This window comes from Oncorhynchus tshawytscha, linkage group LG16, assembly GCF_018296145.1.
Source record: "Oncorhynchus tshawytscha isolate Ot180627B linkage group LG16, Otsh_v2.0, whole genome shotgun sequence".
Lineage (NCBI taxonomy): Eukaryota > Metazoa > Chordata > Actinopteri > Salmoniformes > Salmonidae > Oncorhynchus > Oncorhynchus tshawytscha.
The window spans coordinates 12,296,566-12,308,162 of NC_056444.1; the positions used below are offsets into that span (position 1 = coordinate 12,296,566).

Sequence of the window (11,597 nt, forward strand, 5' to 3'; positions counted from 1 at the left end):
TCAAATTGTGCTTCCTTCCAGTTCAAATTGGGTGGGGCGATTCCAGTTCAAATTGTGCTTCCTGTGGGGCGATTCCAGTTCAAATTGTGCTTCCTGTGGGGCGATTCCAGTTCAAATTGTGCTTCCTGTGGGGCGATTCCAGTTCAAATTGTGCTTCCTGTGGGGCGATTCCAGTTCAAATTGTGCTTCCTGTGGGGCGATTCCAGTTCAAATTGTGCTTCCTGTGGGGCGATTCCAGTTCAAATTGTGCTTCCTGTGGGGCGATTCCAGTTCAAATTGTGCTTCCTGTGGGGCGATTCCAGTTCAAATTGTGCTTCCAGTTCAAATTGTGGGGGGCGATTCCAGTTCAAATTGTGCTTCCTGTGGGGCGATTCCAGTTCAAATTGTGCTTCCTGTGGGGCGATTCCAGTTCAAATGTGGGGGGCGATTCCAGTTCAAATTGTGCTTCCTGCTTCCTGTGGGGCGATTCCAGTTCAAATTGTGCTTCCTGTGGGGCGATTCCAGTTCAAATTGTGCTTCCTGTGGGGCGATTCCAGTTCAAATTGTGCTTCCTGTGGGGGGCGATTCCAGTTCAAATTGTGCTTCCTGTGGGGGGGCGATTCCAGTTCAAATTGTGCTTCCTGTGGGGCGATTCCAGTTCAAATTGTGCTTCCTGTGGGGCGATTCCAGTTCAAATTGTGCTTCCTGTGGGGCGATTCCAGTTCAAATAAGTTCAAATTGTGCTTCCTGTGGGGCGATTCCAGTTCAAATTGTGCTTCCTGTGGGGCGATTCCAGTTCAAATTGTGCTTCCTGTGGGGTGATTCCAGTTCAAATGTCAGTTCACGGGTCGAATTGAATTACATTCAGAAATATCAAATTGAACCCAAACCTGGATTGAACTAAATCTGCCTTAAATATAGTAAGTTTATAGTAAAGAAGCAAAAAAAGGAGGCTGGTGATGCTATCAGGAGGAGTAAAGGGGGACAGAGGAGAACAGGGAGTGTATTGGCCTGACACACTCAGCTCTTGTTCCTCAGAGAGATGGTCATGAATACCAGGAGAACATGGGGCCTGGAATCGCTAATGAGAAAAGTGGCTTGCTCGCACTAGAGGCACCCGGCAATGTCACACCAGGAGGATTCTCGAGCGACACAAGTGTTTGGTAATGCGGCTGTTTGTTTGAGCATGAATATGGAACATCTGCAGTGAGCTATGTGTGTGTGTGTGGTTTAGCTGTTGGACGCAGTTTGCCATGGCTGGAGGTACACGCATCGCAGCTCTCGAACACACACACACAGATTTGCAGGAGCTAATTAGCTCGTCAAGTCTTTAAAAAAAAACATTTGCCAGTTAATTAAAAAATAATGTTTATTTGAATTAATTAAATGAGTAATTCTTCCTTGCAGGGATCCTTCATTGCTCGGCACAATCTGAAAGTGTGTGCAGACTTCTGTCCCCCTACCTTGTCATTCAGCTTGTGTTGGCGTGTGTGTCTGTGTGTGCAGACTTAGATCCAGGCATTAGTTGATTCCCCTGTCAACAGTGATCAGAATGCACAGGCACACAGTGCCTGTGTTCCGTTTTGATCAGGTTCAACTGGGGAAAAACAAGGTGTTAATCAACCTGTGTACTTTTCATGCTCAGAAAGCAAGCAAGCAATGGACAAATGTAAGGGATGTGATGAGCATTAAATCAGTATGACAATAACCTGGTCTAAGACGTGGGTGATGAGACAGACAAATGAGTTGCAGGTCTGACAACAATACTGACAATACTTGAGTGGAAAAAAACACTTGCGTTGGTGTCATTGATAACATAGTGCCTTCAGAAGGTATTCACATCCCTTGACTTTTCACACATTTAGGTTTTACAGCCTGAGTTTAAAATGGATTAAATTGAGATGTTGTGTCATTGGCCTACACACAATACCCCATAATGTCAAAGTGGAATTATGTTTTTTGAAATTGTTAATAATGAATTAAAAATGAAAACATGAAATGTCTTGAGTCAATAAGTATTCAATCCCTTTGTTATGGCAAGCCTAAATAAGTTCAGGAGTAAAACATGTGCATGGACTCCCTCTGTGTGCAATAATAGCGTTTAACATGATTTTTTGAAGGACCACCTCATCTCTGTACACCACACATACAATTATCTGTAAGGTCCCTCAGTCGAGGAGTGAATTTCAAACACCGATTCAACCACAAAGACCTGGGAGGTTTTCCAATGCCTCACAAAGATGGGCACCCATTGGTAGATGGGTAAAAAAATATATAAAAAAATCTTCCATGAGCATGGTGAAGTTATTTATTAGACTTTGGATGGTGTATCAATGGGACGGAAGGAAACCGCTCAGGGATTTCACCATGAGGCCAATGATGACTATAAAACAGTTAGTTTAATTAGCTGTGATAGGAGACATTGTAGTTACTCCACAATACCACCCTAAATGGCAGAGTGACAATAAGGAAGCCTATACAGAATTTAAAAAATAAAAGACATGCGTCCTGTTTTCAATAAGGCACCAAAATATAACTGGAAAAAATGTGGCAAAGAAATGAATACAAAGCATTATTTTTGAGGTAAATCCAACACATCACTGAATACCATTCTGCATATTCTGCATATTTTCAAGCTCTGTTATGTTATGGATATGCTTGTCATCGGCAAAGACTAGGGAGGAAAATCCACCTTTCAGCAGGACAATAACCTAAACCATCGCACTTTGTAACACAACAACATGTGGGAAAGGGGGTTTGAATACTTTCTGACGGCACTGTAGATAACATTGATAACATTGCGATCAGTATGGTCACAAAGGGCTTCACGTACACTCAACCTCTCTCTCCCGTTCTCTTTCTGTCCTCAGGGCCCATGCAGGAGACTGTCTACGACTTCTGGAGGATGGTGTGGCAGGAGAACACGGCAACTATTGTCATGGTGACCAACCTGGTGGAGGTGGGAAGGGTGAGTACCATGAGACCCCAGCCACACACACACAGTACTGGTACATGTTGGTTGATTCAGCCAATAAAGAAATGAAAGAAACCAAATGGCCATATTCCATCTAGTGGATGACAGAAACCCTGGGCCTGACATTATTCCATCTAGTGGATGACAGAAACCCTGGGCCTGACATTATTCCAGCTAGTGGATGACAGAAACCCTGGGCCTGACATTATTCCATCTAGTGGATGACAGAAACCCTGGGCCTGACATTATTCCAGCTAGTGGATTACATAAACCCTGGGCCTGACATTATTCCAGCTAGTGGATTACAGAAACCCTGGGCCTGACATTATTCCAGCTAGTGGATTACAGAAACCCTGGGCCTGACATTATTCCAGCTAGTGGATTACAGAAACCATGGGCCTGACATTATTCCAGCTAGAGGATTACAGAAACCCTGGGCCTGACATTATTCCAGCTAGAGGATTACAGAAACCCTGGGCCTGACATTATTCCAGCTAGTGGATTACAGAAACCCTGGGCCTGACATTATTCCAGCAGAAACCCTGGGCCTGACATTATTCCAGCTAGTGGATTACAGAAACCCTGGGCCTGACATTATTGCAGCTAGAGGATTACAGAAACCCTGGGCTTGACATTATTCCAGCTAGAGGATTACAGAAACCCTGGGCCTGACATTATTCCAGCTAGAGGATTACAGAAACCCTGGGCCTGACATTATTCCAGCTAGAGGATTACAGAAACCCTGGGCCTGACATTATTCCAGCTAGAGGATTACAGAAACCCTGGGCCTGACATTATTCCAGCTAGAGGATTACAGAAACCCTGGGCCTGACATTATTCCAGCTAGTGGATTACAGAAACCCTGGGCCTGACATTATTCCAGCTAGAGGATTACAGAAACCCTGGGCCTGACATTATTCCAGCTAGAGGATTACAGAAACCCTGGGCCTGACATTATTCCAGCTAGTGGATTACAGAAACCCTGGGCCTGACATTATTCCAGCTAGTGGATTACAGAAACCCTGGGCCTGACATTATTCCAGCTAGTGGATTACAGAAACCATGGGCCTGACATTATTCCAGCTAGAGGATTACAGAAACCCTGGGCCTGACATTATTCCAGCTAGAGGATTACAGAAACTCTGGGCCTGACATTATTCCAGCTAGTGGATTACAGAAACTCTGGGCCTGACATTATTCCAGCTAGTGGATTACAGAAACCCTGGGCCTGACATTATTCCAGCTAGAGGATTACAGAAACCCTGGGCCTGACATTATTCCAGCTAGAGGATTACAGAAACCCTGGGCCTGACATTATTCCAGCTAGTGGATTACAGAAACCCTGGGCCTGACATTTTATATCCACTGGAGACTAGGCAATGTCCCGTGTGGATGCAGACCTTGTTCAATCCTATTAACAATTGTTTAAGCCTTGAGAGGCGTGATCAGAGAGTGATCTGACCTGTTAGTGGAATAATCTCTCTAAAGCGGTCAAACCCATAACATCACACACACACTGACAGAGAGGACATGCCTAACCTGTCTGTGGTTCGTTTAAGAGCCCCAACACCCAGTGGCACCATATCGCATCAGCAAAAGAGGATCCGTGATGCACGTCCCCAGAGAGTTAGCCAAGCGGTTGAATCCTCCACCGAGCAGGGCCACCACCTAGCAGAGCCACCACCTGGTGCTATTGTTTTAACCCCTCAGCCCTGGCCATCCCATCTCACCCCCTGTTGAGTCTCCATTCTCCAGACCCCTTCAGTGGGCTGACAGCAGGCAGGAAGGGAGCACAGTGTTAGTGTCTTCCGCCATAATAATAAAAACCACTCGTTCCACGGCAATCACCATCTGCTAGGCTGCTTCACCGCTGATGAACTCTGGGAAATCCCTTCTCCCAGGCTCCTGTCACTCGCTTTCATGCCAAGCTGTTTAGTTTTGATTTCCATCCAGACTCTTTTCTGTTTTTACTTCACGGTAGAGGGATGACGGAGAAAGTAACACAACCCCAGATGATGTGTTTGTGACTGGCGCAGGCAGGCACGCACCCAAAGCAGGCAGCCACGCACCCAAAGCAGGCAGCCACGCACCCAAAGCAGGCAGCCACGCACCCAAAGCAGGCAGCCACCCAAAGCATATCGCATCATAGCCGTCCGACACAGTCAGGGTTTGTGGTTAAACAGGATATTTCAACCAAGACTTAATCTAGACAATGCTCCTCAGAGATTAGCTAGCAGCAGTGTCAGGGAGATCTGAGAGGCTGGAGGATCTGGACTTGAGCTCCATACTGTTTATTTTGATAGTGTCACTGGATACCCAAACCTCATTTCACTGATAATCAGGGCTGAAGCTACAGTCAGCTCCACAGGGATCCCCCACACTTTACTTACCCTTTCATATGGCGGCGAGGTGTCTAGTAAGATACGGATAGATAGCTAATCGTATTACCATGTCATCCTCCCAGTCATTTAGTGTGAACCTTAAAACATAAATAGACTATGTGACACTATGTGACCAAAAATGGTGCTCCGTATTACCCTGTTGAACCTCTCGTATCACAGATCATCTACGTCATCCCACTTCCTCTCAGAACAGTCGCCTACTATGCCTTGAGGTCCCCACATGCTTACTCAGTGTGGGGCCTCTAAGGAAACTCCTAAGAAAGCCGCTTTAGGAAACGTATAGGATCATCTTAAAATGGTCTCCAACGATGTTGAGATTCCTCTCAAAGGCTATACCAGGAAACAGTGTGTAATAGGAGCTGATGAGGGCCTTCGGAAGCATATTCATGCCACCTACTTAAGAAAATGGCTTCCATGACCTGAATGGAGAACTATACCAACTAAATGTAATTTGAGCAGCCCAGTACTGTAGAGACGTGCTATACAAAACTACAGTACACTATCATAAACCATGTATTACAATCGATCATGCTTGTTCTCAACTGGTCTACCTGGTTAAATAAAGGTGAAATAAAAAATAAAAATGCTCAAAACAAACCATTTAAAATGGTTTATCTCAATGGTGCTTCCATCGTTCTGTAACAAACAAGTAACTTGCTAATGTGTGAGTGAGGAAAAGTAGGGTGTGTGTGTGGGGGGGGGGAGGCACTCAGAGTATTATGTAGTATCCCTCTCTCCATGATCAACTCTGTCACAGAAGAATGAAAGAAAAACATTTCCCAGTGCCACCGCCATTTAAGAAAACAGATATCCTTATCACAGTTATACAGTCCTTTCTGGTCCTCTCCAGAGAAGCAACCAGCGACGATAACTATGGTGGAGCTTCCGGGAAAAAATATACATTAAAACACAATTATATCACCAATTAGAATAATTACCAGTATCAGGGAGGGAGGGAACAGAGGACAGAGACCGATGAAGAGAAGGAGAAATGCAGAGGATAAGGATGATCCAGAGAGTGAGAAGATGAGACTGGTGACAGGAGAGGACGAAGGGAGTGAGGGAGGGAACAGAGTGAGGGAGGGAGGGAGAAGGAGAGAGAGAAGATGAGGCTGGTGACAGGAGAGGACAAAGGCAGTGAGGGAGGGAACAGAGTGAGGGAGGGAGGGAGAAGGAGAGAGAGAAGATGAGGCTGGTGACAGGAGAGGACAAAGGGAGTGAGTGAGTGAGTGAGTGAGGGAGGGAACAGAGTGAGGGAGGGAGAAGGAGAGAGAGAGATGAGGCTGGTGACAGAGGAGAGGACAGAGGGAGTGAGGGAGAGAACTGAGTGAGGGAGAAGAGGAGAGAAAAGATGAGGCTGGTGACAGAGGAGAGGACGGAGTGAGTGAGTGAGAAGGAGAGAGAAGATGAGGCTGGTGACAGAGGACTGAGGGAGGGAGTGAGTGAGTGAGAAGGAGGGATAGTGTCAGAAAAATGAAATGAAAGATCATGACAGTGTATCACTATGAAAAAGAAACAAAGGCTTGAGCTGGTTTTAATTGATCAATGGTGAATTCTGAAGTAACTGTACTACTGTATATAATAGAGACAATAAGCCTCTTGCTGTGTAGGATGGGCCAGATAAGTGAGGTGACGCTCTCACAGAATCTGCACTGTGCGACTTCTAGTGTCCCCTTAGAGTTCACAACCTCTTAATGAAGAAAGAGCCCAGTGGTGCAGTATGGGTAATTAGAGCGGGGAAATTGAGCACCTGCCCAAACACAGAGGAGGGCTGTCTGCCTGCTGCCATCTGAGACACCGTCAAGATGTTACTCATTGGTTGCATCTCAAATGGTACACTTTTCCCTTTTGTAGTACACTACTTCTGGCGAGGGCCAAAGTAATGCACTATACAGGGAATATGCTCTCAAAAGTAGGGCACTATACAGGGAATATGGTGCCAAAAGTAGGGCACTATACAGAGGATATGGTGCCAAAAGTAGGGCACTATACAGGGAATATGCTCTCAAAAGTAGGGCACTATACAGGGAATATGCTCTCAAAAGTAGGGCACTTTATAGAGAATATGGTGCCAAAAGTAGGGCACTATACAGGGAATATGCTCTCAAAAGTAGGGCACTTTATAGAGAATATGGTGCCAAAAGTAGGGCACTATACAGGGAATATGCTCTCAAAAGTAGGGCACTATACAGGGAATATGCTCTCAAAAGTAGGGCACTATACAGGGAATATGGTGCCATTTCAGACACACACCACAAGTGGTTGTTCTCTAAAAGCATTGGGACGTCTGTGTTTTGTGTTTTCAACATTAGTCCTCTAGGTTTCCCAGAATTCACTGAGAGCATAATTATGTTCTGAAACTTAAAGAAGAAAAGAGTATAAGACCGTTGAGTTGACTCACAACAACAGCATATCAAACAATGTCCACAATAGACACCTTCCTTCAGTAGCATGCACACACTCATCCCAAGAACATCTCAGGCAGGTTTCCACCTTGAAGGAAGTTATTTCACCATGGGCGTACGTGCTGGAGCGTGTGTGTATTGTGGACAGAGGTTGTTGACAAGCCTCTACTGCGGTCAGGTCATCCCATTACACCCTGTGTCCCCTCAGGTGAAGTGCTGTAAGTACTGGCCTGACGACACTGAAATCTACAGGGACATGAAGGTGACCCTCATCGAGACACAGCTGCTGTCAGAGTACGTCATCAGGACCTTCGCTGTGGAAAAGGTAGGGACACTCCACTTGATCATGATAGTGGAAGTCAATCATTGCGTTGTATTATAGTGTAGTGTTTAGCATGTATTGTGCCTAGGTTTGACAGATCGTCACGTTGTACCGGGTGTGTCTTACTCCTTGCACCCACCTAGGCAATGCCCAGCTACCAACTACTTTACTGAGTGTTCCTAGTGGCGTCCTCCGTAATAGGCCCATCTGTCTTTAAGAATGCCTGTCTGTCGGTCTAATCATTTTTAGTGTTTATCATCCTATTGTACTCCAGGCTGCTACCAAGCCTTTCCACTCTATTCCCCTGAGCTGTGAATATTTCCCCTGTGTGTGTGTGTGTGTGTGTGTGTGTGTGTGTGTGTGTGTGGCGTGCATGCTCAAGGCTCTGACGGGTGTCCGCCCTGCCGTCTGTATTCAGCCTGCTCGCTGTGTGTGTGAATCATCACTGTTCTCCAGCTGTTCTTCTCCTGTTTCAATCCCCCCCCAGAGATGGGCTTTGTCATCAGTGTCCCTGTCTCCCTGTTCTGCTCAAGAACAAGATCAAAATGCTGCTTAGGAGGAAGGGGGAGAGAGGGAGATAGGAGAGAGATGGGTCTGTTTGGGGAGTGGGTAGACCTCAGCTGCAGTCCTCATTGTTAGCCACCCTCGGTGTGCATGCCTGGTGTGTGTCACAACAAGACCTCTCAACAGTTTGTTACTTGTGAATCCAAATGAAGTATTCAACTGTGTTTTCTCTTGTCTCTCCAGAGGGGAGCCCATGAGATCCGAGAGATCCGTCAGTTCCACTTCACTGGCTGGCCAGACCACGGGGTACCCTACCACACCACCGGTCTGCTGGGCTTCGTACGCAGGGTGAAGTCGAAGACCCCTGCCAATGCCGGGCCCATGGTGGTCCACTGCAGGTCACAGACTCACACACTCGCTCTGTCTGGCTGTTTGGCTGGCTGGTTAACTGGTTGGTTGGCTGGTTAACTGGTTAAATGGTTGGCTGGCTGGCTGGTTAACTGGTTGGTTGGCTGGCTGGCTGGCTGGTTAACTGGTTGGTTGGTTGGCTGGCTGGTTGGTTGGTTGGCTGGCTGGTTGGCTGGCTGGTTGGTTGGCTGGCTGGCTAGTTAACTGGTTGGCTGGCTGGCTGGTTAACTGGGTGGTTGGCTGGCTGGTTAACTGGGTGGTTGGCTGGCTGGTTAACTGGGTGGTTGGCTGGCTGGTTAACTGGGTGGTTGGCTGGCTGGCTGGTTAACTGGGTGGTTGGCTGGCTGGCTGGTTAACTGGGTGGTTGGCTGGCTGGCTGGCTGGTTAACTGGTTGGTTGGCTGGCTGGCTGGCTGGTTAACTGGTTGGTTGGTTGGCTGGCTGGTTGGTTGGTTGGCTGGCTGGTTGGCTGGCTGGTTGGTTGGCTGGCTGGCTAGTTAACTGGTTGGCTGGCTGGCTGGTTAACTGGGTGGTTGGCTGGCTGGTTAACTGGGTGGTTGGCTGGCTGGTTAACTGGGTGGTTGGCTGGCTGGTTAACTGGGTGGTTGGCTGGCTGGCTGGTTAACTGGGTGGTTGGCTGGCTGGCTGGTTAACTGGGTGGTTGGCTGGCTGGCTGGCTGGTTAACTGGTTGGTTGGCTGGCTGGCTGGTTAACTGGTTGGTTGGCTGGCTGGCTGGTTAACTGGTTGGTTGGCTCCCCAGTTGGCTGGTTAACTGGTTGGTTGGCCCCCCAGTTGGCTGGTTAACTGGTTGGTTGGCTCCCCAGTTGGCTGGTTAACTGGTTGGTTGGCTCCCCAGTTGGCTGGTTAACTGGTTGGTTGGCTCCCCAGTTGGCTGGTTAACTGGTTGGTTGGCTCCCCAGTTGGCTGGTTAACTGGTTGGTTGGCTCCCCAGTTGGCTGGTTAACTGGTTGGTTGGCTCCCCAGTTGGCTGGTTAACTGGTTGGTTGGCTCCCCAGTTGGCTGGTTAACTGGTTGGTTGGCTCCCCAGTTGGCTGGTTAACTGGTTGGTTGGCTCCCCAGTTGGCTGGGTAACTGGTTGGTTGGCTCCCCAGTTGGCTGGGTAACTGGTTGGTTGGCTCCCCAGTTGGCTGGTTAACTGGTTGGTTGGCTCCCCAGTTGGCTGGTTAACTGGTTGGTTGGCTCCCCAGTTGGCTGGTTAACTGGTTGGTTGGCTCCCCAGTTGGCTGGTTAACTGGTTGGTTGGCTCCCCAGTTGGCTGGTTAACTGGTTGGTTGGCTCCCCAGTTGGCTGGTTAACTGGTTGGTTGGCTCCCCAGTTGGCTGGTTAACTGGTTGTCTGGCTCCCCAGTTGGCTGTGTAACTGGGTGGCTGGCTCCCCAGTTGGCTGGTTAACTGGTTGGTTGGCTCCCCAGTTGGCTGGTTAACTGGTTGGCTGGCTCCCCAGTTGGCTGGTTAACTGGTTGGCTGGCTCCCCAGTTGGCTGGTTAACTGGTTGGTTGGCTGGCTGGTTAACTGGTTGGCTGGCTCCCCAGTTGGCTGGTTAACTGGTTGGTTGGCTCCCCAGTTGGCTGGTTAACTGGTTGGCTGGCTCTGTCTCTTTTGCTCTCCCCTCCATTTGGTATGACTCAGAAAGACATAGCTAATAGATACTAATACCAAGTCAACAGCCACACTAAATAAAGTGGATCTGCTATTGTCCGTCACACCCATAGCTGTTTGGACTCTCATGCATGTCTTGCCCTGATGTTTTCCATACAAATAGTCCCAGATATTTTGGCAACCAGGGCTTTGCTATAAAGAGTGTTCCCACATGTGCTTTGGTTCTCACGCTGTGTCTGTGTTCTCAGTGCTGGGGCGGGAAGGACTGGCTGTTTCATCGTGATTGACATCATGCTCGACATGGCGGAGAGAGAGGGTGTGGTCGACATCTACAACTGTGTGAGAGAGCTGCGCTCACGAAGAGTTAACATGGTCCAGACAGAGGTAAGAAGGACATTGTCCTCGCTTGAACCCAGACACACAGGACCAAAATGGACATCTTTTGTGTATATAATCCTCGGTATTATTGGTATACGTCTGTTTCCTGGTGTCGCATTTTTATGTATTTTAAATTGTTTAAGCTTTAGATGCGGTTTAGCAAATGACTTGACCCAAAGACGATACTTTTTGTCTTGATATATTTAGAACTAGCTTATTACCAGCCACCCATTCTAAAAGTGACTGCAGTTCTTTAAGTGTTGCAGTGATTTCCCTTGCTGTGGTAGCTGACGTGTATAATGTTGAGTCATCAGTGTACATAGACACACAGGCTTTACTCAATGCTGCTGGTAGTCATTAGTAAAAATGTAAATGTATGCATGTCGGAATTAGTTTTTCATTGTTTGATTTAATTTCCATTATTTTAATATATATAAACTGAAAAATGTATAGCTGCAAAGCTACTACAATAGTTTTCTTGGAGGACATACAGAATGGTAGAAATGACATTCTTATCCCCAGTACACAAAAGGCCAGTTTGTGTCTTATCATAATAGTTCACTGTATTTTGGTGACAACCGTATGGCCTGCAAATCCCTTTCACCT

At 47.3% G+C, this 11,597-nt stretch overlaps 1 protein-coding gene across 12 annotated transcripts in view; it reads left to right on the forward strand.

The window, feature by feature from the left end:
* The window catches only part of LOC112215327 (receptor-type tyrosine-protein phosphatase mu-like), a 333,484-nt gene that overhangs the window by 280,042 nt on the left and 41,845 nt on the right, over positions 1–11,597 (forward strand). For all 12 annotated transcript variants that reach the window (XM_042298786.1, XM_042298787.1, XM_042298789.1 and 9 more), the window contains 4 exons: positions 2,850–2,947; positions 7,969–8,085; positions 8,830–8,984; positions 10,862–10,997. In XM_042298786.1, coding sequence (XP_042154720.1) covers positions 2,850–2,947; positions 7,969–8,085; positions 8,830–8,984; positions 10,862–10,997 — 506 coding nt within the window. The remainder of the gene's footprint in view (positions 1–2,849; positions 2,948–7,968; positions 8,086–8,829; positions 8,985–10,861; positions 10,998–11,597) is intronic.